Below are 25,947 nucleotides of genomic sequence, written 5' to 3'. Positions count from 1 at the left end.
GTTGGAGGAGGAAGAGGTCACTCCGTGACCAGTTTGTTGGATTTAAATTCATCTAATTGATCACGCAGCAAAACAAACATCTTAGAAACATAATTAGAGAATGCTCACTTCTACCTATGATATCATTTCACTTATATTTAGAATACAATTACATAATACTGTCAACTTTATGTATTATGTTGAAGCTTTTCTTACTAAATGTTTCACCACGGATTTTTAAATGACAAGTTCCAAGTTAGCCATTCTGAAAATAAAATTATCTTTTCCCTAATTAACTATTAGAAAATTGAGCAGCCCCCAACATATACCTTTCTTAATTGACATTTAATAGCTTCTTGGGGACTCTACCTGTATTTTAGACCTCTTCAAATCTTAATTTCTGTCTCGGAGGGATTGTAACTAAAAACAAAATCTTGACTAAATCATTTAGAAATATGAATAAGTCTGCTTTAAAGAAATAACTAACATTTGGTTTGAAGTGAGAAAGCAATTTAGAAAGCATTATCATGACAACTTTTGAAGTAAATATTATTAAGAATTCATGACACTGTAGCACAGACATCATCTTCAATAACACAACTAATATCCGAAGGACATAGTTAGTGGTGAACACATTTTCGAAGGAAAACACTTCTAGGAAACCAGAACCTTAAAATATTTAGAGTTAAGACAGACACACCACACCCACCACCCATACTTCGTAAGCCAGCCAGTGTAACTGCTGACAGAAAACAGAAGAGGAACCGAAGGAGTAACTATTTAAACACGTGAGCACATACCACATTTTTAAAAAGTCTAAACTAAAGAGGTTGGTTTTGGTTTGTTTTTCTACTTATTTTTTAAGTCAGGTTCAAAGAAAGTTACTTTTGGAACAATATTAATAATGTTTTAAATATTATAGACTGACAAGTACTATTTTCATCTTTAAGAAAAATTAGCTTCACAGATAAACAAGTTCTTTCAATTTTTTAAAGTTTTTAAATTTATTTATTAAGAGACAACATGAACAAGGAAGGGTAGAGAGAGGGAGAGACAGAATCCCAAGCAGGCTCTGTGCTATCAGCACACAGATTGGCACGGGGCTCGAACTCACAAAATGTGAGATCAAGGTCTAAGACAAAATCAAGAGTCAGATGCTCGATCTACTGAACCACCCAGGTGCCCTTCATTTTTATTTTTAAGTAATCTCAATTAGTTATGACTTAAGAGGGAAGAAAACAGGAAATGCTTTCTTTTAGATGCACAGTTCACAAATCAGTTTCTTTTGTATATGGTGGGAAATGATGATCTTTACAGTCACAAGAAAACATAGTTCTAATTGATAGCAACTTTCTCCAGTTGTAGATTTTAAAGGAAGAACAGTCAGCAATTAAAAACTGTATCTATAGGACAAATAATTCATTCCCCCCCTCCCCTTTTGGTAACTTTGAGAAAGATCTACAACTCCCAGAAAAATGACAGACCAATAATTGATCTATTATAGGTGAGTGGGGTGTTATCAGATTTTAAAAGGTATATGTCATTATTACACTATTTTAAGAATTACCTAAAAATGCTTGATCTAGCATTACAAAATTAGTGTAGATTTTTAAGAAAGAAGTAACTTCTAGGAGCTATATTAAACAGTCATCTCAGTAAGATTGTAAGATACAAGTTAACTATTCATCTTAAATTGTTTTAAAAATACGGAGGTAAGAAACATCAGTATTAAATATAATTCCATACAGAAAGGGGAGTGGAGACCCTGTATGGATTGAAATTATCTCGGCCACTCCCCGCCCCCGTCACTTGGAACTCCTAGCCCCAGTGTGACTGTATTTCAAGACAGACCTGTGGGAGGTAATTAAGGTGAAATGAGGTCGCACGTGTGGGGCCCTGATCCCATAGGACCAGTCCCCTCCTAGAAAGAAACCTCCCTGCGAGCATAGAGGCGGCCACCTGAAGACACGGCAAGAAGGTGGCTATCTGTAAGTTAGGAAGAGAAGTCTCACCGAAGCCAACCCTGCGGGCACCTTGATCTTAAACATCCAGGCTTCAGAAGTGTGAGAAAATCAGGGTCTAAGCCCCCAGCGTGCTGTCTTGTCACGGCGGCCAAGGGGATTAGCAAAGGCCCAAAAACTCAGACTGAGATTACAACTCTGAATAATTATTACACAGTAAATAAATCTATTTCCACATCAACATTAGTTTTACCCAACAGTATGGCACAATTCAAAGAGGAACACACACACACACCCAGGTAAATTTTACAAAGGAAGTCAGAAGTCCTTGAACACTACACCACACAAGAATTCTACGTTACTCTTCACCCACACACAGTCATCCGGGGTTATACTCATTCTATCATGCAAACTTACTCTACCTCAACACATGGAGATTTGCCCAGGGACAAGATATAATAAAATGTCTGGGGCTATGTCTGTCATAACATATTTAAAACGAAGGACGTCACCCATCACACATTCCAAGGGGCAAGCCTGTTGGAAAAGAGCAGGCTGCAGGGTTTGGAGGGGATCCCTGCTCCTCAGCTGGGCTCCTCTTGCGGAGTCCGGGGCAGGACCTCCCCGTGTGACCAACAGTACAGTTTCTCCCCGTACTCGCTGCTCTTTCGGGAGGAGAGCCCCCTTCTCCGCCTCGTGCACCCATTCCTTGCCACCCAAGGCCAGCCCTTCCTCCACTCTACCTACTGAAATTCTTCACAGCCCAACCCAAGTGTTTCCTCCTCCATGCAGCCTTGCTGAATCCACATCTGGAAGTAATTTAACCTACAGTGTACACTGCTCATCCTTACCTTACTCTGGTATGATGTAACTGTGTAAAAATCTTATTTCAACATCACTGAGGGAGGCAGCCTCTAAAATGGTCCCCCGCTGTCCCCACCTCCTAGCAGTCACACTCCCACGTACTTCCCTTGAAGTGTGGGCTGGACCCAGTGATGTGCTTCTAACAAAATATGGCAAAATGATGAGACGTTACTCCCAAAATTCGGCTACAGGAAGACTGTGGCTTCTGACTTGCTAACCCTACTCCACGCTCTTACCATCCTACCTCCTCCACGTTCTCCCCAACCCCTCTCTGCTCCGGTGATCGAGGTGAGTGAGCGGCCACGTCCTGAGGAGCTCAGTGGAGAGACCCAAGTGACAAGAAACAGACTCTCCAGCCAATGGCCAGTGAGGACCTGAGGCCTGTCAACAGGCACATGAGTGGGCTTTTACCAGATCCTGGGCGGGGGGGGGTGTGTGTGTGTGCTGAAATGACTGAAGCCTGTAACAGTCTCCGGGCTAGACTATGGCAGGACTCCCGCCCCCATCAACTGTGAGATAATAAGTGTTTATTGTTTGAAGAAGCGAGGGCTTGGGGTAATTTGTTACATGTCAATCGACCATGAATACAATCCTGTTTCATTTCTTCTATTAAATTATAAACTCCTAGAAAACATCAGACTTAGTTCCACCACCTTAGTGGAATGTGTTATATATTAGAAATTCAATAAAATTTGTTAATATTTAAGGGTAGAATATTGTGCTGTTTTAAAACCAAAACCAGCAGAGCCTAGCATCTAAAGCACTCTAACTCCCAAGGCCAGCTCTGTTCCACTCATCAAAAACACAAGTGTTTCAAGATGAAGTCGATTATTTAGTAACAATGAAATATGTCAAATTTTACATTATACATGAAAAGTAGCAAGAGAAAAAGTCCCCCCCGCCCCCATTTATTATTTTCCTTTCACCTTATCTAATCCAAAACTAGTTCCAGAACAGAATTAAAATGGCTATCCTAAACGGAAGAGTAGTTGAACATTTGTATAGTTTAAGGTCTATACTCAAGTTAATCAAGAATTCCCCCCTCAATACACACACAAAAAGAATCCCACCACTGACTCATCTATAAGCTATTTTAAGTTTCAGAGTAAAATATACATTTTGTTGAAGTCAGAATTCAGTCATCGAGAATCTTTAGAGAAGGAATAATTTTAGAGAGACAGAATTTTCTGCAACTCTAAGAATCTACCCCATGAAAATCCCAAATTTTGTTCAGTAATTTTAGAGCACTGTTTTCTAAAATATGAAAATTAGAAAACAGTTCAGTAGGGGCATCTGGGTGGCTCAGTCTGTTGAGCGTCCGACTTCGGCTCAGCTTATCTCATGGTTCATGAGTTCGAGCCCCGTGCAGGGGTTCTATGCTGATAGCCTGCTTCGGATTCTGTGTCTTCCTCTCTCTCTGCCTCTCCTCTGCTCATGCTCTGTCTCTATCTCAAAAATAAGTAAACATTAGGGCGCCTGGGTGGCTTAGTAGGTTAAACGTCCGACTTTCGCTTAGGTCATGATCTCGCGGTTCGTGGGTTCGAGCCCCGCGTCGGGCTCTGTGCTGACTGCCAGCTCAGAGCCTGGAGCCTGTTTCAGTCTGTAGCTCCCTCTCTCTCTGACCCTCCCCTGCTCACACTGTCTCTTTCTCCTAGAAATAAATAAAAAAAACATTAAAAAAAAAAAAGTAAACATTAAAAAAACCCCAGCACTATAAACAAAATCAGACATCTTTACAATAGCACTTTTATGAGACTAATACACAAATGTGAACTGTACCTCCCCAAGGGAAGGAAAGAAAATGCAACATTCTCTAAACACTTCTGAACATAAAACTCTCTTTTAAAAAAAAAAGCCATCTATCTGTGAGTTCTGTTACAGAATATGCTTTCATTAGCATGTTTTAATGTTTTGTTTTCCCTTGAGATAGCTTGTTATTTTTAGGTTTTTATTTTAATTTCAGTTGGTTAACACACTGTGTTATATTAGTTTCAGGTGTATATTACAGTGCCTCAACACTTTCACACATCACCTGGTGCTCATTATGACAAGTGTAGTTGTTACTCTCCATCACCTTCTTTAACCCACTCCCCCACCCACCTCCCCTCTGGTAACAATCAGTTTATTCTCTATAGCTAAGAGTCTGTTTCTTGGTTTGTCTCTCTTTTCCCCTACTTTGTTCATTTGTTTCTTAAATTCTACATATTAGTGGAATAAGACATTCCATATGAAATTAAATTCCACATATGAGTGGAATTAGACATCCCAAGACATATTTGTCTTTCTCTGACTTAGTTTGCTTAGCATTATACTCTCTGGCTGTATCTGTGTCACTCAAAAAGGCAAGATTTCATTCTTTTTGATGGCTGAATAATATTCCATTGCATTATCTATGTATATAATATGTATATATTGTGTGTGTATAGATATATATATATATATTATATACACACACCACATCTTCTGTATCCATTCATCAGTCAGTGGACATGTGGGCTCTCTCCAGAGTCTGGCTGTTGTGGAAAGCGCTGCTAGAAACACGGGTGCATGTGTCCCTCTGAGTCATTATTTTCGTATCTTCTGGGTAAACACCTAGTAATGTAATTGCTGGATCAGAGGGTAATTCTAGTTCTATCTTTAACTATTTTAACCACACTGTTCTCCCAAGCGGCTGCAGCAGTTTGCACTCCCACCAGTAGCACATGAGGGTTCCTTTTCTCCACATCCTCACCAACACCTGTTGTTTCCTGGGCTGCTGATTTTAGCTGTCCTGACAGGTGTGAGGTGACGTCTCCTTGTGGTTTTGATTGGTATGCCCCTCATGATGAGTGATGGTGAGCATGTCTGGCCTTTTGACTGGTCGAGGGAGGTTGTCTACTGGGCAACTATACCTATATGTCTAAAGTCAGACAGAGACGTGGTGGGAGAAAGCTTTCTGTGAGTCACCAGCAACCAGATAAATGGAGGCGAAAGCTACAGATGTGGAGGAAGCCCACAAGCAAACATGAAAACGAAATGAATGGAAGACCAACCAGACAACAGCCACAACATATGAAACAGGAGAGAATGAAGCTGAAGAGGCGGCTGGAAAGGAGACTGACCCGGAATCACCAGAGAGGGAGAAGGAAACGGAGACAAACCCTACAGAAGTCTAGGGAAAGAATGTCAATAGGAAAGTATCGAGAATTCTGTTCCTGATCACAAACAAAATGAAACCGCACGCGGGCGGGAGCCAGCATGCTGGTGAGAGCAGACGGAGGGAGCACCCCGCCGCCGCTGCGGCAAGTCCTCCCAGACGGCACTGCACAGACCCTGGCGTAACGTCACCTACAAGGCGTTTGCTCACTGAGTGTCCGGTGATCAATGTACAGAGATCGTACACTAAGTCAATCTTCAAGGGCGACTCTGAGAGCACAGCATGGCCACTGTTTTCTGTTTATGTCCCACCAATTTGGTTCGAGTGAGTAGCTTGTAGATGTATTAGTTATCCGACGTTATAAAATAAGGACACTGGAAAGAGTCCTGTTATCGGGGATATTAATGACTTCCAAGTACTTTGTGTGATAGGCTCCAACAGGAACCTCACATATCTGCTAACTGCATTCCTACGCTGAGTTAGGTATACCCATGAGGTATGTGTTTCTTAAGAGAGGGGAGACCAAGCCTTCTGACATGAGGCAACGTGCAACCACGCAGCGAGCAGAAGTCAGAGTTTGGATTCCAACCCAGGTCTGTGAGCCCACAGAACAGAAATCCTTTTCACTACACAGAACCCACAACAAAGGAAAAGGTACCGTCTACACAGTCAGGCACCTAGGCAGATTTGAAATAAATCCATGGCACTGAAATACCTATTTTAGCAAGCACTCGAATTTAATCTTTCAGATATATGTAATAACATGCATACGAATTAATGAAGAAACTTCATTTCCTAAGAGATCGTAAATACATGCATTCACCAAAGAAATGAATATATTTATTCTTTTCCATTGTTGTAAAACATAACTATCTTCTCCAGGAACAAAAACTACAAAGGTATCTTTAAAAATTATTTTTTCAAATACTGTCAAATTTTCACTTACCTTCTTTAGCAGCAAATGTTTGACTAGCTGAAATGACTTTTGTTAGTTCTGGATTATACCTTGTTCCTTCTGGAAAAATCACAAGATACATCTGTGAAGCATAAAGAAATAAGGTTTGTTTTGTGTGAGCTTTTTAGCTGTTAAGTTCCCAGTGCCAACCATATTAATGCTAAGGGAGTAGTTTCTATGGTGGGAAAATATATATATTCATTTTACATATGATTCATTTCAAGCAGAGCAACCAATATGCAAAAAAAAAGTGTAATTGTTTTAACACGGATTATATTTAAAATGGAGTCCTACATACACTGGCAGGTCAATCATTAAGAATCTAACCATGTTTCTAATTACACACTAACATTCCCTAGTTAAAAATTTGCCCATGAAATGCTAACTCCTAAAGAGCTTTTTTTCCCTAAGATTCTGAAGAATGACATTTTTAAAAGGTGCAAGTGTTAGACATCAGTGTCCCTAAGTATCAATAATAAAAGCACATCTCATTTGAGGCATTATCTACATTTCCACAATATAAAATATATTAAGTATTCACATTGTAAAGGATTCCCATAGTATTCTAATTTTGCAGAGCTCCCTTAATGCATCTTAGATAATTTATAAGCAGTTTCATAAACTGAAATAATGTACTTATAAATAAAACAAGAAGCTGGATGTCTACTACGTAATCAATTAGTCTGAGCTTTTACTTTTTCCTGCTTTGGGAAAATAAAGACAGAAACTATAAAACTATACAATGAGAAACTCCTAACTTTTTTTACTTTCCAATTTTTTAAAAAAATTCTAGTTAGTTAATATACAGTGCAATATTGGGAGAAACTCCTAACTTTAGAACTGAGTTACAAAATTACACCAACATGGTTAATTGATAGCCAAAAGACAAAAACAAGGCATTCATTTCAAATCTTTTCAAGTACAAACAGAATACAGGAAACAAAGGGATAGAAGGAGAGTAAGTAGGAAAGAAACTTATGCTCATTATCCATCCTCACCAGATCCTGGGTAATGCTGTCTGTCCGTCTCCATACCTGGAACAGACACATTCCCTTCTCTGACTGATTCTGATCGTACAACTCCTCCTACTTCACGAACCTTTGTGACAGTTCAAATTTTTTCATTAGACAAACTTATGATTAATCTCTTTCAAACTTTTGTGTGAAAAACTTGAATTAATGGTGGCTCTACAATTCTGCATTTTCAGCGTCCCTGAAAACATATAAACTTTTTATTAATCCATATAAACTGTCTTTGGAGCCCACTATCTTTGCCAAACTTAGAAATTAATAGGTTTCTATGTATGCTAATATTTGATAATAAAGACTAACCAGAGCTACCAAGAAAATGTAGAAAATTGGGTAAAATCAAGAAAAAAAATTAAGAACTTATTATAGTCCAGTAAGAAGAAAAAACAGAGCAAAAAAATTAGAATTAGTTCCAAGAACCACAAATTCACTATCAAGAGAATATATTTTAAATCAGTAAAGTTTGTATTCAATGCCATGAAAGCAATTATTGATGGTTTTTAGCTTTTCATTCAAGCATTTAAAAATAAAATGATTCATGATTTGAATGGTTATTAATAATTCAAGTGGTTATTATTTTCTGTCTCTTTACATGTTTAATTAAAAACAATACTGATGATCAGCAAGAAGGCAAGAATGAACAATTCATTCAGGATTCATTCAAGAAAAAACTCTTATGCACCTATTATTATGTGCCAGGTACCATAGAGGATAATGAAATAGATATGGCTTTGAAGACAAGGGAGGAAAAAGCACACTAAGCAAATAAAAATTTAAAATATATAGTTATGCAGGGGCACCTGGGTGGCTCAGTTGGTTAAGTGTCTGACTCTTGGTTTCGGCTCAGGTCACGATCTCACAGTTTGTGAGTTTGAGCCCCGCATCGGGCTCCATGCTGGCAGCAGAGCCTGCCTGGCATTCTCTTTCTCCCTCTCTCTCTGTCCCTCCCCTGCTCACACTGTCCCGGTTTCACTCGAAATAAATCAACTTAAAATACAAATAAAAATATAATTACACTTATACGACAGTGGATAAAAAGAGCAAGACGTTCTGAAAGAGAAGAACAAGGGAAACTGGAGTGGGTGGTGGGCCCGAGACCCGAGGAACGGGGGGAAAGAACGGGTGCTCTCACCACAGACGGAGAACAAAGCCGGGGGGCCCGTTCCCACCGGTTCTGGTCAAGGCTGCACTAGAGGTTCTGGCTGGTTCCGGTCAAGGCTACACTAGAGGTTCTGGCCGGTTCTGATCAAGGCTACACTAGACATTCTGGCCGGGGCGCTCCAGGCAAGACAAAGGGACAAAAGGCATCCAGACTAAAAGACTGAAACCAAACTGTATTTAAACACAAATGCCATGATTGTCTACGTAGGAAATCCTAAGAAATATTACTATTTTTTAATGTTACTAGATAATAATAAATAAGTGTAGCAAGGTTATAGAACAAAAAGTCAATATACAAAAATCAACCATATGTTTACATGCTATCAGCATGTAATAAAATTTTAAAAATGCCATTTACAATAGCATCAAAAAATAGGAAGTTAAGACTTTATGTTGGTAAATGTGAGTAACTTTTGCAGAACATGTGTAAACTTGTATGTTCCTAAACTATGAAACACTGCTGAGAGACGTTAAGGAAGACCTAAATAAAGACCGCATGTGCTTTTGGATCCAAAGATTCCATACTGTTGTGAGATCATTTCTTTCCAGATGGATCTGTAGATTCCATGTAATCCAAGTAAAAAACCCAGCAAGCTTTTACGCAGAAATTGACAAGCTGATTTGAGAATTTATACGGAAATGGAAAGGGCCTATAACAGCCAAGCACCTTTGAAAAAGAAACTTAGGAGACTTAACTACACCAAATTTCGAAACTTATAATGCAAGGGTAATCAAGATGGTGTGGTACAGGCATGGGGATACATACTTACATCAGTGCAACAGGATAAAGCATTCACAGACAGACCCATATGCATGAAATCAATTTATTTCAAACAATGCGGGAAAGAATAACTTTCTCAATACGTGGTGATGGATAACCATATTTAGACACGAGAACCTTGACCTTAGACCAGATACAAAAGTTAACTTGAAATGAGCCACAGACCTAAATGCACACTGAAACTATAAACCTTGTAAAAGAAAACAAAGCATAAAAACTTAGTATCATTGAGTTTGGCAAAGCCTTCTAAAATAGGACAGAAAAAGCAAAAATTTTAGGAGAGAAAAATCAATAAACTGCACTTAGGCAAAAATCTTAAAACTTTTTTTAAGACTGTTATGATAAGAAAAGGCAAGCCACAGATGGAAATTCTTAGCAGTTACATTTTAATGGCCCTAAACCGGCCATTACTCCAGGAAGAGGGTGATCTTCTGTAGGAAAGCCTATCTGTAGAGACCGTAACCGACAAAGCGTATAGAGCACCACAGTCTAGATGCTCGGATTCACATCCCCGACTCCACTCCAGGCCTGAGCCCCGGGATGAGCTCCTCATCCCCTCTGGGCCTTAAGCTTCCTTGTCTACAAGATGAAATGACAGTGGTAGTTACACTCATACAGGTACTGTCATGACAAAAGGTGAGATTTGTGTAATCCACGTAACACTGTGCTTGGTGCAAAATAACAGTGCAACTTGCTGTGGTTAAAATTAAAGCAGATCTGCTTTAGAAATGTGAGATGACAGTGAGAGGACACAAGTGGTTTGAAGAAGGGCTCGTGACAGGAGCAGCTGGGAGGGTGTCCCAGGATCCAGATCCACGCGCCTTGTTCTCGAGAACACCCGCCCCCGGAGGCTGCGGGACCAAGGCCGAGCCGGCTCTCTCCAACAGAGCAGGGCGTGGTGCACAGCAGAGACGGGGGATCAAGAAGTAAAGCCGGGGCGCCTGGGGGGCTCAGTCAGCTAAGTGTCCGACTTCGGCTCAGGTCATGATCTCGCGGTTCATGGGTTCGAGCCCCGCGTCAGGCTCTGTGCTGACGGCTCAGAGCCTGGAGCCTGTTTCAGATTCTGTGTCTCCCTCTCTCTCTGCCCCTCCACTGCTCACTCTGTCTCTCTCTCTCTCAGAAAATAAATTAAACATTAAAAAAAAAAAGAAGTAAAGTCAAACTTCCTTCCTCCTTCCACGGTCCGCACGTCATGCCCTCCACCACTGCGTTCACAGCGCTAACAAAAAAGGCACCACTGTCTTCTTTAGTTCCCGTGAAAATGCAGAAGGTGACCAGAAGGACAGGAAGGAAGGACTGAACGTGGAGTGTCAGGGTGAGAAGAATGACTACAGGGCAGTGTGACATTTCCGGACCCACTTCTCAGTTAAGGAAAATCCCTGCTCAAGGACAGGGAAGCCCCAGGGGTGACAGAACTGACAGTTCCAAACAAAGCAAGTTACGTAGATTATTGCTACTGTGCATAGAAATCTTCTATTCTGCTAAATTTTCACTTGGAAGGAAATAGACTCTGTTTTCTTTAATGGGAACTGACTTTGCATAAAGTATCTATACTCAAGATGTGATGTACCATTCTAAGCATAGATGCGTCAGCGTCTAACGGAAATCAGCAAGCAGTTTCATATTAAAATTCCATGCAAAAAGAAAAGAGCTATTTAAGAGTTAAAATACACTCATATTCAACCAGTTACGGAACTGATGACTTTCTATTAAAAATACCCTTTCCCCCATGCATTAGATAAGTTAATTTACTTTCAATTGAGTTTCAGTTTCATTCCCAAATGAAGACTCAGGATAACCGTGAGCATAAAAGGAAACAGGTGAAAATATCAAGTACTGTGTGGCAGGCTCTTTATATTGTTTCCTTCCCCTCTGGTTTTTTAAAATTCTATCTAGTTCACTAAAGAGTTGCAAAGCAGGCACATTTACATGGAAATCATATCTCACAACTTAATAAACTTTGATTAGCTAGACATCTTTTAATTACTTCTTTCTCTTTAAATAAAAAGCTGTTTCATATTGAGATGCACAGAATATAAACAAGATCGTTCATCTCTGCTTTGCTCCCCCAAAATTAACGCAGTCTAGCAAACCACAACTTTTAAAAAAGGTTTTTCTACAAGAAAAACCAGACACATTCAACTCATTACATTTACATAGGGGAAAAAATGGATACAAAATAACAATCTCTCCAAGAGCTTATTATTAAGCCTGTAAGTGATACTACATGTATGATTAAAAAAAAAGCCCACAGTCACGTCAAGCATGCATGAACGTGGCAGGCAGAATTATGTCCCCTCCCCCAAAATGTCCACACCCTTGCCTCAGAAAATGTGGACCTTATGGGACATGGCTGACCCTGGACTCCACGATAATGAGGTTAGCCCAAAACGTCTGGTGTGCCCTGTGTAATTGGGAGCGCTCTTCAAAAGGAAAGAGGGAGGCAGAAGAGTCAGAACCAGAATGAAGGCAAAACAAAAACCGGCCCAGCCTTCTGGCTCTGAAGACAAAAAGAAGCCATGAGGTAAGGAATGAGGGCAAACTCTAGAATCCAAAAAAGGCAAGAATATGGATTCTCCTGGGGTGCCTGGGTGGCTTAGTTGGTTAAGCGTCCGACTTTCGCTTAGGTCATGATCTCGCAGTTCGTGGGTTCGAGCCCCGCGTCGTGCTCTGTGCTGACTGCCAGCTCAGAGCCTGGAGCCTATTTCAGAGTCTGTGTCTCCCTCTCTCTCTGACCCTCCCCTGCTCACACTGTCTCTCTCTCTCTCTCTCTCTCTCCTAGAAATAAATAAAACATTAAAAAAAAAAAAAAAAAGAATATGGATTCTCCCTTAGAGTCTCCAGAAAGGATTTTGGCACCAAAGACCCTGTGATTTTAGTCCAGTGAGACCCAGTTTACACTGCTCATCTTCAGAATGGTTATAATGTCACTTCTAGCTTTTTGGGAGTATGACTGACAATAAAAATTGTATATATTTAGGGTACACAATGTGATGTTTTAATACACATAGACACTGTGGAATGATTACCACAAAGTAATTAAGATATCTATCACCTGGCTAGTTACCATATTTTCTCTGTGTGGTAAGAACAGTTAAAATCTGCTCTTTTAACAAATTTCAAGTACACAATACAGCATTACTATGGTCACTATGCTGTACATTATGTGTCCACAACTTACTCCTCTTGGAACTAAAGTCTGTATCCTCTGACCAACATATGCCCCTTCCCAACCCCCAAAGCCCCTGGGAACCACTGTTTAAAATCCCACACATGAGACCATGAGCATTCGTCGTTCTGTGTCCATTTTATTTCACGTAGCATCATGCCCTCAAGGTTCATCTGTAATGTCAAAGTGACAGGACTTCCTTCTTTTTGTAACACTGAAGAATGTTCCATTGTGTATACATACTATGTATTTTTTATTCACTCATTTGTTGATGGGCATTTAGGTTGTTTCCATACCTGGGCGACTGTGAATAAGGCTGTGAACATGAGAGCAGGAAATAATGTTTCCTCTGGATACATACTCAGAAGTGGAATTGCTACATACGTTTCTATGTTTAAACTTTTGAGGCAGCTCCATCCCAGTTTTCATAATGGCTGTTCCAATTTGTAGCCCCACCAGCAATGTCTAAGGGTTCTCTTTTCTCTAAATCCTCTCCAATCCTGAGCTGACTTTAGGGAGCAGTCATGCTAACAGCTGTTAGGTGTTAACGTCCGTGTGCTGTGACTGGCATTTCCCTGACGACCAGTGAGGTTAAACACCTTTTCATACGCCTGACGGCCATTTGTAGGCCTTCTTTGGATGAATGTCTATTCAAGTCCTTCGCCCATTTTTTTCACTGGGTTACTGGCTTTATTGCTGGTGAATTACAGGTTAACTTTGGAAATTAACATCAGATATGCGGTTTCCAAGTATTTTCCCCCATTCTGTAGGTTTGTTCATTGTGTGAATGACTCCCTTACTGCACAGACACTTCTTAGTCTGGTGTGGTCCTACTTGTGTACTTTTGCTACCACTGCCACAGCCAAAATTTGTGTGATTTAAGCCAGCGAATTTGTGGTCATTGTTACAGCAGTAATAGGAAACTAACACAACAGGCATTGTTTTCAAACGTGTTACTTAATCCCAGGTACCCAACTGAGTGATTGTGAACAGACTGAACATAAAAGGAAAACAAGTTTAGAAAAGTTAGGTGACTCGTACAAAGTAACAAAGTTTAAATGGCAGATCTGAGATTCAACAAATGGGATTTCAAAGCCAACACTCTTTTTGTTTGTTTGTTTGTTTGATTCATTTCTAGGAGACAGAGAGAGACAGCGTGAGCAGGGGAGGCTCAGAGAGAGAGGGAGTCACAGACTGAAATAGGCTCCAGGCTCTGAGCTGGCAGTCAGCACAGAGCCCGACTCGGGGCTCGAACCCACTAACCGCGAGATCATGACCTAAGCGAAAGTCGGACGCTTAACCGACTAAGCCACCCAGGTGCCCCAACATCATTTTAAAACTATCAAAGAGCTGACAAGATAATAAGACTAAAATGAACACAAACACAGTAAAGCAGAAGTGTATCATGTACTTTTGCTTTAACAGACTGAAAAGTGAGGGGAATAAAAATCAAAGCTCATGGATCTTTTATTAAGAGTGAAAAAGAGTTGGGGGGGGCCTGGGTGGCTCAGTCAGTTAAGCGTCCGACTTCAGCGCAGGTCGTGATCTCACGGTTCGTGGGTTCGGGCCCCGCGTCAGGTTCTGTGCTGACAGCCCGCTCAGAGCCTGGAGCTGCTTCAGATTCTGTGTCTCCCTCTCTCTGTGCCCCTTCCCTGCTCATGCTGTCTCTCTCTGTGTCTCAGAAATAAATAAAACATTAAAAAAAAAAAAAAAAGAGTGAAAAAGACTGAAGGGAACATCAGAGGCTACACTCTTGGGGCAAAAATAAACCAGAGGGCAAAATCAGCCTCACACGGATTTGCAACCTTGGTCCAGTTAACCTCAAGGTCAGAATTTGGTTTCAGTGGGCTCAGACTAGAGAAGCCGTAAGGGGCCCAGCTAAAACAAATGCAAATATTCCTTGGAGGAAGACACTTTCTAAGCTTTTGAGGTGATTTCTACAAATAATTTTCCAAATACAATCAGCAGCAAAAAGATAACTAAGCACACAGGGAAAGAAAGTACCATGAGCAGGAACTGGCAGTAAAAAAGGCTTCACATACTGAGATCACTAAAAACATACTGACTCAATATATCTTTTAAATGATGCCCTCAATATTTAAAGAAACAAAGTTTGAAGATTAACACAGAAATAGCAGATTTGATAATAACTATATAGTACCGCATGCCGCGAAAAGTATAATCAACTTAAAACATACGTGTTAACTGGATCTGGGGTACAGTGGACTGCATCTTGAAACAAAAGAAAGGGTTAATTAGGGGAAAGCATGGAAAAATCTGTACAGTCTGTGGGAAAGTGGGGACTGTACTCATGGGTTAGGCACATGAAGATCCAGGCAGCCGGAGGGAGAAGTGGGGGGCTCTCTCAAGGGTACCTTAATTCTGACATTTTAAATCATTTTTTGAAAAGTGAATATACATATTGCCCATCTCTTCTGTTTATGGAGATCTATAAACACTCTCGCAAACGTACCAGTGTTCAGAGGAGCAGACGGTCTGCAGCGGGAGAGAGAGGAGCACTGTCACCTCCTTACGCTCCGCCCCGGGGCCTCCCCACACAGGCGGCACTCTCATACGGTGGGTTGAAACAACGAGACAAAGCAAAACCCACGAATGTCAGGGCCTTTGTCAGCTGACTGTGGAAACTCAGCTTTAAATATGAGCTCTGGGGGTCGCCTACGAGCCCTGGCGAGGAAGGAAGGCGGAGAGAAAACGGGAGCCGGCGGGGCGCACTAGCTGGGCTCCCCAGAGCTGGTGACACCGCTCAAGGTGTCGCCGTGGTCAGGGTGCTGTCCTCCGTCCTCGGATGAAGCTGGGGAAAAGCCACTGGGCGGCAATTAACATTCTTCGAAGAAAATATGGAGAATCCTTTTTTAGGGAGCAAAGTTTTATCAAATTATATTTACACCGAATGATGCTTCATTTGCAGATCTTCATACTCTTTCTGACTTTTCAAGTAACTCACTCTATACAAGCAACCACTATTCACATGGACACATAGAAACCTTGTTTCCTCTGCAACTACACGCGACCCTGACAACCAATGAGGAGCCCAAGGGCAAGGTCCCGCGTGTGGCCCAGACGTCCGTTCCCGGCCAGACACGAGCCTTCTTGCTGCTCCTCCGAGCACCTTGCCGACGACCCCACAGCAAGACCGGCTCGGCTGCCGCCTCTTCCTCATGGCCCGCAAGAACTGCTCACCTGTACTCAGAGGCTTTTTATTGACTAAACAAAGCTCAATTGTTTGTTATCCACGGAATAATATATTTTCAAAACAGTTCTTAAACTCTAATTTAGTTTTTAAATTAAAAACTGGAGTCGATAAGGAAAAGAAAAACGAGCATAATCTTACTGGAGTCTGTGCGTTCATGTACCTCTGCAGCTTCTTTCTCATTTCCTTTTCATCGAATTTGGCACTGCGCTTCACATAGATCCCTCCATGCTTCCATATGGGAAAAATGGGGGGGGGAGGGTATTTAGTATTAAAATATCCAATGGCCCAAAAGGTAACTTTACTTCCCAAAAGTATAAAATTACATCTAGGAATTAAACTATTCTTAATACACTGAAATATTACCATCTAATAAACATTCAGCAGAAAATTCCCCTATGTTCCAACATAACTGAAATAAAAACTACATGCTACAGAGTACTAGAAAATAGAGGAACATATATTTTTGTTGACAAAAATGCTTTCTCAAAAATACATTTTTTAAATAAAAAACTCGATCAGTAAGACAGTTCTTAGCTTTCGATTTTTCCAATGATGCACAATCACTAAAAGTGTCCACGAAACGTCAATAGTCATGATCTTTTGGGAATTTTTATAAATGTTCATTTACCTTTGAGAGACAGACAGAGCGCGAGCAGGGGAGGGGTGGAGAGAGGGAGACACAGAATCTGAAGCAGGCTCCAGGCTCAAAGTTAGCTGTCAGCACAGAGCCCGATGCAGGGCTCGAACCCACAGATTGCGAGATCATGACCTGAGCCCAAGTGGGACGCCTAACTGACTCAGCCACCCAGGTGCCCAGATCTTTAGGGATTTTTAAAACCAACCCAGCTACAGATGTTTATGTAGCACTGCTATGAGCACAAACTGTGTTCCTCCAAAATTTGCATGTTGAAGCCCTAACCCCCAAAGTGATGTTATGTGGAGTGGGGCATTTAAGAAAGTAACCAGGTTGATGAGGTCCTATGGGTAAGTCCCCGGGACTGTGCCTTATCTGAGGAGATCAGGACACGACAGGTACGTGTACAGGAAGACACAGTGCAGCCAACTCCAAGCCAAGAGAGGCGGCAGGAAAACGCAATCCTGACGACACGTGAATCGGGAACCCCCAGCCTCGAGGGCCATGCGGTGGAAATGTCTGTCATTTGAGACAGTCTGTGGTACTGTGTCGGGGCAGCCCTGGCCGACGGACACAGGCACTTTCACGCACATGAAGGTAACTTACTTAAGCTCGGTAAGTGTACCATGTATTTCATCAAAACTTTTTATCGAGCCACCATATTATTTGTACTCGCTTGTGCTAATTTGAACTGATCTGTAAAATAAGCCTGCTGGCTGAACTGGGCTGTCGTAACCCAGAAGAACAGGAAACACACGGGAAGAAGCAAGGAAGGGAAGACCTAAAGCGGGGAGGCGGTGGGGTGGCCTTCCAGGCAGCAACTGGTTCGCCCACGTGCAGCGGAAAACCCTCAGGTGCTCCGCAGAATGCCCATCGCTGTCTGTCCAGACAGGACTGATGGGAACACACTCCCTCTTTACCAATTCATTCGAATTAAAAGCCACAGGATGCATATACCAGGAGTAAAATTTCCCCGAGGTGGGAGAGACCTTATGTCTATTCTTCACATACGTGTTTAACTTGCTTATTAAAGTCTGTTTTATTTCAAAAATAACTGGGCTCTTTCCCAGGTATTTGGAAACTACAAAAGGTATCTTCCCTTAAGGAACTTAAAAATTATTGGTGCAGTAAAACATGTATACAAGAATGATAACAGGAGAATCTGAGGAGTGTAATAATAAAGACAGCCTAAGACAAAAGCAGGGCGGAGGAAACGTCCAGGCGCAGGAAGGGTTTCATGATAGCATCCAAACTGGGCCTCGGAGGCAGAGAGCATCTTCCTCAAACTAAAGGGACAGCCTGAAGGAGGACAGGGAGGGGGAAACCAATTCAGGCTAGAAAAGCAAGGTGGGTTCCAGAGAGATAGGTCAGGGTGGACTGTGAATGCCCTGCGGGGGAGCTAGGACCTAACACAGCTGAGAAGCACACATTTTTGAGCAGGTAAGTCTCTTGACCAAAGTTAAGGCTTGAGAAGTAAACATCATTTATTAAATATTTGGAAAGTATCATTTATTAAATATTTATTATGTATCTGACACTCATGCTAAGCACTTTGCATATACAGCTCCTGTTTTTTAATATCTTACAGATCGTGATTAATTTTTACTATTAGTTTAAGGTAATCATCTTCCAAATTCTGTGCCTTTAAATTTTCCTAGTTGTTGGATTTTTGTACATTTGTATTTATGCTGTGTAACCACCTGGGTGATCAGGCATGTATATAAATACGCACCATTAAAAATGCCAAATAAAATGACTTCCATTTGGAATAAGTTATTAAACCTAAAAAATAAACAAAACAACCTATACATTTAAGTGCATGTTAGCTTTCCAAATCTACAGTTTTTATAAGCTACGTATATAATGAAAAGAGTATGGAAAAGTTACCTGAGAAAAGTAACACCCGTACAGGGGAAGCCACTTTAACCCATCTTTCAGCACATAGCGTACATGTCCCAGCGCATTCTGCCTGATGGCCAAAATATCAGCAATAATCCAGTCAACTGCAAAGACACAACCCAATTAGTGCATAAATGACCCATTTGTAAATTGCGGCATTCCCTTCACAGAAACGGAAAGAGCGTCTTCACAAGATTATACTAGGAATATACTTTCAAAATATGATTAGAACTCTAAAATTACTTTGTAACAAATGCAGACATTTAAAAATTACAAATTCGAGTTTTTTGTTTTCTTTGTTGGTGTTTTTTTCCCTGCATTTCTTGAAAGGCTTTTTATTTCAGAGATAAAATGCAAAGAAGTCACAAATCACAAGTGACACAAACGTGGTGTGAACGAGGAATAAAGCTCCTCTAATTCTTAGTCTAAAAAACAGGACAAAGTTCAAAGGAAATGGTTAAGCGCAATTAAGTACTGTATATGTGTTTGTACGTGAACAACAAAAGCCAAGGACACTGTATCTGACTGATGGATTTCAGGACACAATCCTAGGCTGTAATGTCAGAACGAACACCGGCTGAAGCTCACGGCTGTGCTGGGCAGACGAGTGCTCCTCACAGAACCACAGGACACAGACCCAGGCTGCTAGTAACTCTAATTACACAGGTAAGTCACTACTAAAAGGTCACAAAAATAAAAATAAGAAGATACGAGTGTGATGGACAAAACTTCTGGGAAGAGAGAAGAAATTCCCAACAGGACTAGCCCTTGCCGAAGCAATGAGCCAGAACCCGGGCAAGCGTGTGCAGAAGATGGTAAACAGGACACGGTGTGAAGGGTCAGGGGAAGCGAAGTGAAGGGGGCAAAGAGTAGAAAGTCTTGAAGCCCAGAGATTCGGCTTGGGAAGCAAAGGGCTACAAAGTACCCCGTCTCTTTGAGAAGAATGAAAACTGAACCAGAGGATGGGATGTTTGAAAAAAACAAATTGGTAAGAATCTCTCAAAAATAGAGAGTCCTACTATCACAAGTGTAACCAGGGCCTCAGGAGCCAGAACGACAGGACTGAATTAGAGGGGAAAATGTTAAAATAAAATCTAGAGCAAATAAAAGCCTGGGAAGTAAAGGAGTTAGCGTTAGTTTATACCAAAAACGATAGATACCCAGAACCCAGATAGGTAACCAGAGAGGATACCCCGAACACTTAGCAACTGGAACTCCAAAAATTATTCTTGTGGAAAAACATTTTACCATTATAAATCTCTTTTTAATCTTTTTTTCTCATTCACAAGTTCTTTCTCGAGGATTTAAGTTACAATTACATGCATGAATTCTATTACAGCTCTCCTTGGTCCCTCTGAGCAAGGACCCCTAAAAGCCACGTCCAGCATGTAACTTCCTATGGAGGCCAACTCTCAATCCCCTTCCTTCCCACTAAAATCACCTAAAGAATACCGATAAACACCTCTCTTTCTAATTATGTCCTGGAAACCAGGATCCAGCTTGTTATAACGGTACTTAGTGTAAATAAACTCTGGGAACTAAATGTATGGTTCCAAGGCTGTAATACCTCCTGGGATGTATTTGGGATTCTAAATCAAAGGCTAAAAACAAGATAGGGTATCTTTTCCTGGAACAATTACTTTTTTAAGTGTGGATTTTCCTAACACATTTTTTATATTGAAATAACCATGCTATACACGGCCGAGATCGCATCTCCCGAGAACTCCGAAGATGGAGTGTGAAATGGTCACGTCGGTATTAGCTCTCCTAGGCTAGGACTTTAAACTTCTGCAAATTTTAGTGGAAAAGCTTAAGACCTAACTGACGTAGTCAAAACATACACACTTTGCGCATCAATTTTTGCTACTCGATGACCTTTACTTTTCCTGTTTATTCTCAACTCGGTTTCTGAGAGGGTTTCTAGATAGCAATGGAGTTACTGAAAGTGGAGACGGTAACAGGGACCTTTACAGTTAACGATTCACATGTTGTGTTCTGGCATGAATACACTCATGAAGACATCAAGAAATGTGGCTATGTAGGAATTCCTCAACAGTGATCCAGCCAAGGCAGTGTCATCGTTCCCATGAACTTGTTACAGAGGAGAGGGCAGTGAGGAGGGACACCTAGAAGAGTCAGGCTTTCCTCACCTACGTTATTATGTAACAACACGTCCAAGGTCACAGAGATACCGGGCAGAAGCACCTGTGTGTTCAGCACATCGCTCACTCGTTAGCCGCTGCTGTCATCGTCTTCATCATCATCATCATCATCATCATCACCCCAGCCCCCACACTCCCACCCCCTGCTGTGAAATGTCCTCCCCCGCCCCCCCCAATGACCCAGGCAGGCTGGGAAACCAGGGGCTGGCCTATGTAAATCGCCCAAGTACCTGAGCAGGAGACATCGCCCACCCACTACGGGCAAGGCTAAGAAGCTGGGTCATGTGCGTACCGTCACATGAGCTGGTGCAGAACAGCCTATGAGCAAGGGTCTGACCACAAACCCAAGCCTTCTTATGATCATCTACTCACCACATGTGTGGTCAGTCAAGACAAATGTCACCTAAACCAAGAGAAGGGTGTTTTTCCATGGGATTAAAGCAAACAGTGTCAAAAGCAGATATTTAAACAGGAGGAGGGGAAGGAGGAATAGCCACTATATCCTCCCTGTGGAGAAGTTAAGACACTAAGAACATGGAGATGGCAAGCACACATCAAGTGAAAACAATGGAGAATAGAAGCTAATTCAAACGTCAGTTGTCTGGAGGTCAGTCCAAGAAGAGACTGGGATTCTGGCCAGTCTCGTAGATGGTGCTCTGGAAAGTCTAAGGTGAACGCGGAAATAGTCTTTCTGCTCATCACGTTTTTAGATACTCATTTGTGGTTAATAACTCAGAAGGGTTTTAAAAGAGTATCCAGGCCCATGAGCTGTGAGTCTGGATGGATAAGTCTCAGGGGCCTCGGGAACACAGAACTATATGCAAACTTGAATGTGCTCGTTTTTCTGGGCATATTCCATCATCTTCTGACTAAAACTGGCAATCTTAATGTAATTTAAAGTCACTATCTAGTTATGTTCCCAGGTTGTGGGTTTTAAAAAGGCACCGAGAAAAGCAGCCTTCTCAGTCTTGAAGGCTAACCGGCACAGGGCCCGCTACCACAACGTGTTGGGGCCTCGGGAGGCCGGGCGAGGGGATGAGGGAATGGCTCTCCAGCCTGACAAGTGAGGCCTTTGTTCAGGGCCGTTGTGGTGGACGCTGGAGCTCACACTTCCCACATTACTTTCTAGCTCCAAATACAAGTAGGAAACAAAACAAAGCGGTTTTCTTTCAAAGGTCTTCTCCCGCTGACGTGATGGCCTAAAGGCCAGCACGCAGGGAGCACCCGCACGGCAGGGGCGGTTCTCATTTTGTCGCTACGCCTCCTCCCACCGCCCCAGAAATGTGTTCAGCCAGCCGCGCAGGCCGCCAATGCAACCATGCCCACGCTGAAGCCGGGGAAGGGGGAGATGGCAGGGAGCCTGAACAAGGAATCTGAAGAGGGAATCTTCTTAAACCACAGAAAGCTTTAATAAAATACACCAACATATTGGTCAATATAAAGGAAATCTGGGCTACCAAGAGCCGCTCCCTACGCCGGGCCCCTGAGTCCTTCCTAGCCGGAGCCTGGAGGCCCAGGAGAAACGTGCCACTGGCAGCAGGAGCAGGCTGGCGGCGGTATGGAAGCCCGCCCGTCCCGGGACACGGCCGCCGTCCCCGGCCTGCTCGGCGGCCCAGCGCTAGGGCAGCCGCCGCCCGCCGCCCGGCTGCGCAGCTACCTCAAAACTCCTGCCAACCCTTGTCCCGTAAAAACAGAGCACATCATCAATGAGTGAAATTGAGAAAAATACATTTCAACCCGTTCGCCCTCCTCTTCCTCGCCTAGGGCAGGGGTAGTGATAAAAGCAACAAAATCACAAAGAGACACAGTGGACAGGAAGACGATAAAGAGCCGCGGCCGACGTGATCCCCGTTACGGCACAGCCCCCGTCGCGTGCTGGGGCTCTGAGCTCCCAGGTCCTGTCCTTTTTAAAGCAATAAAAATGGCCTTTAGCGAGCGCGCATCAGAAGTGGTTACAGGTTTGATAAAAACAAGTGGGATTTTCGTTGGACTGAAATATCTGTAGAACTAAAAAGTGCCTTAACCAGTGTCGATTTCTTGGGTTGTGACAGTGTACAGCAGCTACATAACACGTCATCCCTGAGGGAAACTGATTAAGAGGTCATGGGAGTCCGTAGACTATTCTCGCAACTTGTTGAGAATCTGTAATTATTTCAAAATACGTTTTTTTAAAAAAGTGTCTTAAAGTATATACTGCACTACAATCAAAGACCAGAGTCTTCTGTGTTTCTTTGGACAGAACAGCAAGCTATAATTAAACCAAAACATTTGACGAGGCAAAAGGAACTACAGATGTTAGAAATTAATACAGTGGTGTCTTTAGGGGAGGGGCAGTCACTTATTAGCACAACCTTTCTGCACCTTAACAGTCAAATATGTACAATGTGTATACACTTTGGCCCAGTTTTACTTCCAGAAACATAACTTACAAAACAAATGCATACATTATTTAAAGAACTATTCAAAGAAACAGAATAAATGAATGAAAAGGGCTTATTTACACCCATCCGAGGGAGAAAGGTAAGTTTAGGAAAATTCAGTTTCATACTCCTGACTTTCAAAAGAAGTAAAATTGTGAAAATATAAGATCATGATGTAACGTCTGCATTGAACATTCATGTTTTAACAAAACACTCCGTTTAAAGACATAAAAACATTCCTTTGCAAGCCCATCTACTTTCTGTAGAAAACCTAAATTTCATGCAAATGAAATACAAACCTGTGCTTTGATGATTTGCTAAATATATTATGTTTTCTTTGTTTTTTGGCAAATCTCCATATAGCAGTATCTAAAAGATAAAACAAAAGGAAACATTACTTTAATATTTCAAAACATGTACTACTGTAATAAACCAAACAGAACACTGTCAAAGAATCGACAATGTCACGAATATCTCTATCCATGATTAAAAAATTAGATTTCTCTTAGGAGCATCAGAGACCATAAATGGCACATGTTTAGAGTAGTTAAGTACACAGCAGGTTAACGGTCATGAAGTGAAACAGAATGATCGATATCCTCATGAGAAAAGTACAAGCATTGACTGACCGCTTACAACACCTGAAACAATTTTTGTAAGATACGTCTTCAATTTTTTTTTTAATGTTTTAGTTATTATTGAGACAGAGAAACAGAGCATGAGCGGGGGAGGGTCAGAGAGAGAGGGAGACACAGAATCCGAAGAAGGCTCCAGGCTCTGAGCTGTCAGCACAGAGCCTGATGTGGGGCTCGAACTCACGAACCATGAGATCGCAACCTGAGCTGAAGTTGGCCACTTAACTGATTGAGCCACCCAGGTGCCCCAGATACATTTTCCTTCAAAAAGCCTACTGTGTAGTGGGAGAAACAGCCATGTACACAACTGTAATGAGACGCAATGCAAACTTTATGAAAATATGGTACATTTTATATTAAAGAACTGTCAACTGTGGAGCAGAAGCAAATGTGTGTGATTTCAGCAAATGAGATGAAGGGAGGATGTTCATGAAAAGGTGACGAAGAAATGGAAACGGTAGCTTCTGAGGCCTTGTTGAGGCACCGCTGGCTGCATGGCGGTCAGACCATGGCTACATGCAGGGCCGGTGAGCTCGAGGAGGGAGACCCACCGAGATCCGAGCCAGAATGGGAAAGACTTCTGAATACCAAACTGAAGATTAAACCTTGATTCTGTAACAGGGAAACATGGTTCATGATTAGGAGTCTCTGGATCTCTGTGAAGAACAGAGAAAGTTCGTTGGGGCTCCTGGCTGGCTCTGTTGGTGGAATGTGTGACTCAATCTCAGAGTCATGAGTTCAAGCCCCATGCTGGACATGGAGTTTACTTAAGAAAATTAAAAAATAAAAAATAAAGGACTAGAAAGTTCAGGATACAGATGACCTCCAGGAAGGGAGGGGTCCACAGTGGCTTCAACTCTTAGAAGTCATGTGTTATTTCTTAAACTGGATGGTGGGCACATAGGTGTTCATTATAGGAGTTTTTCTATAGTTGCATGTCTTAAGTGTTTCATAATAAATTAAAAATATATTTAACTTCTTTAAGAATTTATTACAAAACATTTAAGACATGCAGAACTACAGAAACACTCATATAATGGACACCTGTGTACCCACCATCCGGTTTAAGAAATAACACATGACTTCTAAGAGTTGAAGCCACTGTGGTATTTTTTTATTCACAGCATTTTTGTTTCTGTACCTTGTGATCATGGATTATGCTAGATTACAAATCAACTAAAGGTTTTTAGGTATCTACACCAATATACTGGAGGCAACATTCTTCATTAATATCTTAACAACAGAAATAGAAAATGACATTAACCCAGAGTCTCTGTAACAAAATGGAAACAGAGGGCACAGAGTTCTGGACATCAGGGACTCAGACTGAGGTTTCTATGATCCTCTTCAGAAAACTATTCAATGCTATACATGTAATTTATAGTACATATAACCATTTAGATATTTGCTCAATTTTTTATTAATAAAGTCTATCAGTGTCAACAAACAAAACAAAAGCCTAAACCAATAGTTTGATCTCTGTAAGGTTAAAAGGGCATTCTTGCCGGTGAACAGTCCCCATTCTCTCACCAATAAGCCAGAACTGCTTTGAGTCCATTGGGTACAATGCACGGGGTTTCCACTACTGCAGCTTCACAACCGCGGTCTGTTTTTTGGCTCACGCCCCCTGCTGGGACTCTGGCATTTAAAGGTTGCTACTCTCGGAGACCTGCCTGCCCCCAAGCTGAAGTGGGCACTGGAGCCATCCAAGAGGCTCTCCTTTTCCTGTCGTGCCCTGGGCTTGCTTAATACACTGCCAGGCTGAAGCCTCAGAAAGCAGGTAACAGACACGTTATTAAAGGTGTTATTTTAGTTTGACTGCAGCAATTCTGGTGTGTGCTGATTAGATGGGGGCCAGCGGCGCAGGCAGTGGAAGAATTCACCCGAGGCAGAGCAAAGGAGATGGAAGTTTCATGCAGACAGTGCAGAAAGCGGGGGCAGGCAGGACA

The 25,947-nt window shown here is 41.9% G+C and overlaps 1 protein-coding gene across 1 annotated transcript in view; it reads right to left on the bottom strand.

Annotated features, from left to right (window-relative positions):
- AGPAT5 (1-acylglycerol-3-phosphate O-acyltransferase 5) overlaps nucleotides 1–25,947 on the bottom strand; it is a 54,256-nt gene that overhangs the window by 14,382 nt on the left and 13,927 nt on the right. Inside the window, exons 2-5 of the mRNA XM_039219174.1 lie at nucleotides 23,663–23,732; nucleotides 18,770–18,885; nucleotides 16,387–16,476; nucleotides 6,887–6,977 (exon numbers count right to left, since the gene is read on the bottom strand). Of these exons, the coding sequence (XP_039075105.1) occupies nucleotides 6,887–6,977; nucleotides 16,387–16,476; nucleotides 18,770–18,885; nucleotides 23,663–23,732 (367 nt within the window). The remainder of the gene's footprint in view (nucleotides 1–6,886; nucleotides 6,978–16,386; nucleotides 16,477–18,769; nucleotides 18,886–23,662; nucleotides 23,733–25,947) is intronic.

The sequence above is a fragment of the Hyaena hyaena genome, unplaced genomic scaffold (assembly GCF_003009895.1).
Source record: "Hyaena hyaena isolate Hyena2069 unplaced genomic scaffold, ASM300989v1 scaffold_796, whole genome shotgun sequence".
Taxonomy (NCBI): Eukaryota; Metazoa; Chordata; class Mammalia; order Carnivora; family Hyaenidae; genus Hyaena; species Hyaena hyaena.
Note: the sequence above shows the minus strand (reverse complement) of the source record. Positions and strands in the feature narration are given on the sequence as shown.